The sequence below is a fragment of the Merops nubicus genome, unplaced genomic scaffold (genome assembly GCF_000691845.1).
Source record: "Merops nubicus isolate BGI_N331 unplaced genomic scaffold, ASM69184v1 scaffold37637, whole genome shotgun sequence".
NCBI lineage: Eukaryota > Metazoa > Chordata > Aves > Coraciiformes > Meropidae > Merops > Merops nubicus.
This window is the reverse complement of record NW_008619456.1, coordinates 121305-129042: the sequence shown is the minus strand read 5'-3', so window position 1 is coordinate 129042 and position 7738 is coordinate 121305. Positions and strand designations below refer to the sequence as shown.

General features: G+C 41.5%; 1 protein-coding gene across 1 annotated transcript in view; it reads right to left on the bottom strand.

Annotated features, from left to right (window-relative positions):
- Positions 1–7165: 7165 nt before the first annotated feature.
- The window catches only part of LOC103776280 (kalirin-like), a gene marked incomplete at both ends in the record, with an annotated part of 65531 nt that continues 64958 nt past the window's right edge, over positions 7166–7738 (bottom strand). The window contains 1 exon segment of the mRNA XM_008943783.1: positions 7166–7288. Coding sequence (XP_008942031.1) covers positions 7166–7288 — 123 coding nt within the window.

Here is a 7738-nt window from a genome sequence, read left to right as displayed (position 1 = left end):
ATCCACCTCACTACCTGATCACCAAGAATCAGCAATAAGCACTGACAGGAGTGGAGCTTCACTTGTGGAGTGATCTCCCATAGGGAAATACACTGACTCAGCCCTGATCATCTCTCAGGCATGCTGGGAGACCTTCCTTCTTAATTAAACCCTCCAACTCTAGCTGGAACAATACTTTCTTCTACTACAAGCACAAAAAGAATACCTTCCACTCACAAAAGAAAAATGAGCAGTGGGAAGCATTAAATCTGCAAGGAACTTGGCTGTGTTCATCTCATTTCCTAGAGAGCTAGTTGAGATATTGTGATGGCAAGCAGTGAAGGTGGGCTGCAAGAGAAGGTTTTGCAGATTAATTGAAGGTGAAATTTGATTGTTGAATAGTTCTTCTTTAAAATAAAATAAAAAATAACCAGCTTGAACTGTGTAACTGAGTTTAGAAACCATCTGTGAAATGAACCTAACACATAAATCCAAACCAGAATGTTTCAGTGACAAAATAAAAACTCATGAGATGTATTTAAGGCCTTTAAGTTTCTATAATAAGGCCAATTATATGTAGCCTGTTGCAGAACAATATTGGGTGGCATTTTAACTCAGCCTATATCCAGAAAAATACCGTTCATTTAAGATAAATGTTGGAAATTTTCAACAGGCATCATTAGCCTTTACATGATAATCGTACCACGTTTGAAACATATTGTGACTTTCTTAGGACACTGCTGTTTTTATCCATGTCCCAGTGAAAGTAATAACTCATTCTTTAAGGAGGTTAATAGATCCAGACATAAAAAGGTCCTGCAAAGGAAATACGTGTAGCTTCAGCTGGAACAAATGGCACGTATACCACGTATCCAAGTGCAGAGCTACAGCCAGTATCTTTTGTGTCGTGTGGAAAGTGTTTTTTTTTCTCTAGTGAATTCACCAGATTATCGAGATTACTCACAAAGTGTTGGAGCTAAATATTCGTCTTCATGGAAAGTATTATTGCTTCAGTATAAACATTATACAGCTGTGATAAAGACTATCATAATTTATTTTAAAACTGAAGTGAAAATAAGCACTGCTTTGAATCACAAAACCAAACCAAACTTATGGCCCTTATTTGAAAGAAAAATACCACACAATAGTTTATTACCTCAAATGCATGACTTGTCCACATCCCACACTGTTCATTTAAAAGGAAGAATTATTATTGTAAAAAATAGAGTAATAAATTGTTTTTTCAAGAAGCTTTGGTCACAGCATGCCTATAGAGATGTATAGGAAGAGCATGTGACAAAAGTCATGACCCAATAAACATTTGGAGAACATTTTCTAGAGGAAGTGAGGAGAATATAACTATTATTATTATTTGTGCCAGGCTTAAAGGACACTAGGTGTGATGTAAAGGAAAAAAAAAAAAGGCAAAAGCAAAAAACTTTAGAGATCCAAGATCTGATCCAACTTCCACTAATATCTGTTAGATTTTTTCCTGCAAAACACACAGCCATCCTCAGCTACACTATCCTCCTCCTCTCACAATACTGATTTTAACATATTGACAAAAGAAAAAAGCCATAAACATTCCCAAGCCACACAACAGTGCTTCAAGTTTTCATTATTTTATTACTCAGATTCATGATAGCTGAACTATTCCCAATCCAACAGTTACTGGCACTAATACATTACATAAACATAGACCTATCTAAACTCAAAAAGAAATTTCCAGCAAAACCATAGATTCATAGAACGTATTTGTTCAGAAGGGACCCTCAAAAGTCATCTAGTCCTAGGTCAGGCTGCTCAGAGCCTCATCAAGCCTGACCTTGAATCTCTCCAAGGATGAGGCTTCAACCACCTGTCTGAGCAACCTATTCCAGTGACTTATCACTCTCATATGAAAGAACTTTTTCCTAACATCTAACTTAAATCTACCCTAAAGCCATTACCCCTTGTCCTATCACTACAAACCCTTGTGAATAGTCCCTCCCCTGCTTTCTTGGAGGCCCCTTTCAGGTACTAGAAGGTCATTATAAGGCCACCCTGGATCCTTCTCTTCTCCAGGCTGAACAACCCCAGCTCCCTCAGCCTGTCCTCATAGGAGAGGTGCTCCAGCCCTTTATTCATTTTGGACACACACCAACAGCACCACATCCTTCTTGTGCTGGGGGCTCCGGAGCTGGACACAGGACTCCAGGTGAGGTCTCAGCAGGGCAGAGCAGAGCAGCAGAATCACCTCTCTCCATCTGCTGGCCACGCTTCTTTTGATACAGCCTAGGATTCGATTGGCCTTCTGGGCTGCTGCTGCACATTGGTGGCTCACGTCCAGCTTCTCCTTTACTAGTACCCCCAAGTCTATTTCCAAAGGACTGCTCTATAGCCTGTCCTCTCCCAGCTTATATTGATAATGCTGGTTGCCCCAGCCCAGGTGCAGGACCCTGCACTTGGCCTTGTTGAACCTCATGAGATTCCCCTGAGCCCACCTCTCCAGCCTGTCCAAGGGCCTCTGGATGGCCTCCTGTCCCTCTGGCATGTCAGCTGCACCACCCAGCTTAGTACCCTCGGCAAACTTGCTGAGGGTGCACTCAATGCCCTGTCTATGTCATCGATGAAGATATTAAACACCGGTCCCATACGGACCCTTGAGGGACACCACTTGGCACTTTTGCCCAGCTAGACATAGAGCCATTGACCACAACTCTCTGGGTGCAACCATCCAGCCAATTTCTTATGCACTGAACAGCCCACCCATCAAACCTCTCTCTCTCCAGCTTTGAAAGGAGGATGTTAGAGGGAAAATGTCAAAGGCCTTGGCAAAGTCAAGAGAGATGACATCCTTAGCGCTTCCCTTGTCCACTGATGCAGTTACTTCACTGTAGAAAGCCACTAGATTGGTCAGGCAGGACTGGCCTCTGGTAAAGCTGTGCTGAATCTCTTGAATCACCTCCCTGTCCTCCATGTGCCTTAGCATTTCTTCTAGGAGGATCTGTTCCATGATGTTCCCAGACACAGAGGTGAGGCCGACAGGTTGGTAGTTCCCAGGATCTTCCTTTCTACCCTTTTTAAAAACGGGTGTGATGTTTCCTTTTTTCCAGTCACTAGGGACCTCACCTGACCTCCATCAAGATTATGAAGCGAATTCCCATTGGAAAAGTTTATAGTGTGATCTAGTTCACCCTTGAGACTCAGAAAGCAAATTATGTAAATAAAATGCTGAACCTTTGAAGCGGGTCTGAAACTCACTCCTCTTGAACCAATCTCCACGTCTTGCACCCAAAGCAAGGCAGCTAAATATTCGAGTTTTGTAATCAGCATGAGAGAGCTTGAAGGTTCATGAGATGTGAATCTGATATCAATGATATGAATGCTTCAATTTATTTAAGCTCACCAGTATCTTGAATTTTCAGACTTGGGACTGCAAACAGATCTGAGGGTAATAACATCCCCATTCTCTTGTAAGGTAACAGGAAAGGATTCCTGTTGTTTTCTTTTGCAGCCAAGTGTATTAGGTGAAGAGATTGAGGAATACTGGATTAGAAACAAAAATGAATACATGCCTAAAAGTAAATTCACCAAAGCTATTGTTCTCTCTCTATCTGCATTATGTTACTTAATCCTAATCCTTAACTTCACAAATATTTATCAGTGGGTAACTTAATGCCAGAAGATTCTTGATGTGCAAAAGTAATTTATATATATAAATACTGTATTAGCAGAGCCTTTGGCAACAGACTGCAAAGCAAAGACCATTTCTTCCTTTGAAAGCATATAGCATCTGGAACAGGGACCTAAACCTGCTGTTCTTACTGCAGTATAAATATTACCAAATATTCGCACTAGTCATTTCCCAACAGTCTCCAACAGAAATTAAATTATAGCATTAACTGAACAAAGATGTTGCCATAAGAATAAGACAATTGAATGAAGCTACTGTGCAGTAACAATCACAAGATTATGTATTTCCAACATCACTGACTAATTTTCTTAGAGAAAACTACATTGGATAAAAAAAAAAAACCAAACTCCATAAAATCAGACTGTGCATCAGAAAACCTGACAAAACATACAGACCTCGTATATCTTTCCTCAGGAAGCTACAGTTAGCACCCATGTTTCTTTCCCACTAGTTTCTCTGTTATCAGCAAGATTCTCCTCCACTACAGCAGTGTCACACATGAAACAGACCTGATCCAGATTTCTAGCCCTAACAACTAAAGTACAGCTCAGACTGCTGTGTAGGCTTGGGGTATGTATTATCCTACCACTGTTTTCAGAGCCATTACCCAGGTTTCTCTGGTTTTGCTTCATTTGAGGAAGTCCATCTGTCCTGAGCCCATTGCTGACCATCACTGGCTCTTGCCTCGAAAAAATGCAGGGGCTTCATCCTTACTACAGAGTGTCTTCACATGGGCTCTCATAGAGATCTCATGTGCATCGAGAGACAAAACCACCATCTGCCACAGGAGCTGGGCTGGGGCCAGGAAAGGGCCACCTTAGTTTCAATCTCCTCTTGCTCTTCCTATGTGCTTTACCATAAAGAGAACGACTAGTAGGCAGCCCAACACCCTCATGCAGCAAGCTGATGTCTCCTGCTTGCTAACACCCTCACATTCACAATACTGACTTGTGGGAGTCACTCCACCTTTTTCTAGCAAAGAATCTGCTCCATCTGAAAGCCAGCACCACTGCTGACAGCAGCACTATGCTTACATACAGCAGCTCCAGGTTAGTTCAAGTACCATGCAGCTTAAACCCTTTTCACACTATTTTCCAACTGTTCTTTCAGTTTGATACACCCCCAAGTCTGCTATTGTAAAAAAATAGGATGTCAAGCCCTCTGTAAGACAGCAGCCCTGTTTAATTCCACAAACCAGCCTCACTATGCTTTAAAACTCACCACGCTTTAAAACTCACCACATTTGCCAGCTTATGCAACCCTGGAACTGAAATGCCCTCTAGAAAGACCATTGTGCAGACACGTAACCCAGATAGGGTCCCTTTGGCAACATGGAAAGTCTTGGAAAACATCTGATCATGAAGAATTTCAAGTACTGAGTAAACCAGATATTTCTGATAAATTCCATCAGAGGGGATTCTAGGTCTAAAATTCAATTGAAGCTAAAAGAAAAGTAGTGCATGAAAAATAACACAGAGGTGTACTGCACTCTGAGTTACGTTCCTGTAAGGAGGATTATCTGAGAATATATATGTTGTTTGGCATATTTGTTATATTGCGGGGTTCCTCTGCGGAGTCATATATTTCAGTCCAATTAATTAGAGCAGGATTGAGTGCCATCTTTCACCATACTTACAGACTGAAAGTCAAAGGTGCCCAGTATTAACACCCTTCCACACAGACCCTCTATGCAAAAGAGATGGAGGAAACATTCTTATTAGTGCACTGGTACATACTGGGCGTATGGGCTCCTGTATGACTACACGTGTGGATTATAGTGGAGACAGCACAGAATGGGAGGAGCATCATCTGTTGCACTCCTTCCCCTCAGCTGAACAGGTCTCTCTTCAGGGCAGGTCCATTAGGCAGGAGTTTGGCAGCACTGAGATGGTGAAATGGCACAGCTGAGAGCCAAAGCACAGCTGCTGAGAGGTCCCTGTCCCAAGGAGTTTCCCCAAGATCTTTTAAAATGTCTCGCTTCGTTGCATTCCGCATTCAGGCTCAAGAAGAATGGAGGAAAATAATTTTTCTTCCATCAAGTGGACCCTCCCTATCACTCATTAATTTTCTATTAACAACTCCTCTTTCCAAGTTTCATTTCCAGATATTTGAAGAAAACAATACCAGACAGAACCACAAAAAGGATAAAAGGATATCCTTCAGCTTGACTGTTCTCATGGTGTTTTCTGAAAAATTATGACTGACTTTCACAAGCTAAATGGCTTTTAATGCAATAACCTCCAGGACACATTTATTTGTTAGGATTCTGTGAGCAACAGTGTTACATGGAGGCCATGCTATCCTGTGTCTTGCTAAATGGCATTGTGATGGCAACCTTTACAATCAGGTGCCTAGAGCCTGTTTTTAGGTACTCCTTTCAGTTATAATCACAATAAATACACCAACAGACATTATAAATACTTCTCATCTTCCACTGTTGTGCAAAGCCATAGCATGGCACAGTGCTTTAGTAAGGAAGATCTAGGTAGGTGGAAATGGCTGGTGGAATTTAGGTCAGAGAAGTTAATTACCTGATCTGGAATTTGGCCAGAACACTAGGGTTAACAGCTGCACTCTTACAAAAGCAGTGTGTGGTCTTCCACAACCTCAGGTAGCCAGGATGGCTCTTTCACATTTCAGACAGCTCTTTCAAGTACCTCGCCCTTTGGGGGCATAGCAAGGTGAAGCTCTCTAGTGACTTAGACCACAAATTTAAACCTCAGCCAACACCTTAGAGGGCTCAGCCCCAGTGCAGCTGTAACCTGACTTTGCACAGCATGGAAAGGGGCACCTGTGGCAGCTGGTTTATTGAGGACAAGTTTTTGTGCAGAGAGGGCTCCTCTCTGTGTTTTCAATTGTAGCAGGAGGTATGCACATGTTTATTCTAACCCAGTGCAACAATCAAATCGTCAATACATTCTGTCCTCATTTCTGTGCTGAAAGCAGAGCAGTTTCCAGAAAAAATACCTTATGCCTGGAAAGAATAAGAAAGTGAGCAAAGCACTTATAAATGTATAATGATGCCTTTTTTAAAAGAAAAACAAAACAAAACAAAAAACCACTAAGGTAAATTGAGTTGCATTCAAAAAGACTGACCAATTACCTACTGAAAAAGCCAAAATCCCACTGTGGTCACAACTGACAGCTGGATTAGTGTCTCTTTTTCAAAGTTCTGAAAAGTTCTTTAGTAGAGTGTGGGGTAAGAAGCATAAATTATTAAGGTACCACCTACAGCTCTCATTAATTCCCAGTCAAATAAATGTCAAAAACTTAAAAAATACTGCTCTCTGAAATGTAAACAAAATCCATAGGGCTGTACTGCTCTTAAGGAGATAATCATATATCAGCATCTGGGTGGACAAAGCAACACTCCACTTCCCAGAAAGACAGCTGTTGCCACAGCCCAGCCTGATGTTCCTTACTTCACCTCTCACAGGTCCACAGTGCTCTCTGAAGCAGAGGTGGCCTCATGTGCACAGACCTGCTGTTCACTGCGTGCCCTCAACTCACCATGGAATTCATGGCAAAGTGATTGTGCTGCGTCTGGAGGTCAAGGGCATGTTGGTAGCTCACGCCGATCTCTGTGTGACTCTGCAGGAACAATTCCTTGTTGTGGCTGATCCAGTCGAACATCTAGAAGCAGTCACATGAGACAGAGGGGAAAGAAAAGTGTTAGGGATGAAAGAAATAAGAGACAGTCCAAAATATAAAAATCCAGTTTTGAGACAGATGTATATGCAACACAGACAAAAAAACCAAAACGCTCATCTCTTTTTCTCATCAAAATAAGCTGTTGTTGAGCAATGGAAGTATTTAAGTTATCATCGTATTTCATTATTAACACAATGATAAGTGAGGAAACACAGTTCATAAAGCATGTTCCTCAGTAAACTGATCCCACCATCTTTTCCTGAAAGTAATAGGAATTTCATATACAGAAAGATGGCAACAGAGGGACCTAAAATCAGGGGTTGCTTCACTGACCAAAGATCTAACAGTTCATAAAGTACCCATAATCCAGAAATGGTAAAAAAATTCCATAAATATTATTGATGAGATTTTCTCACTCTCTTTCTTTTTCAT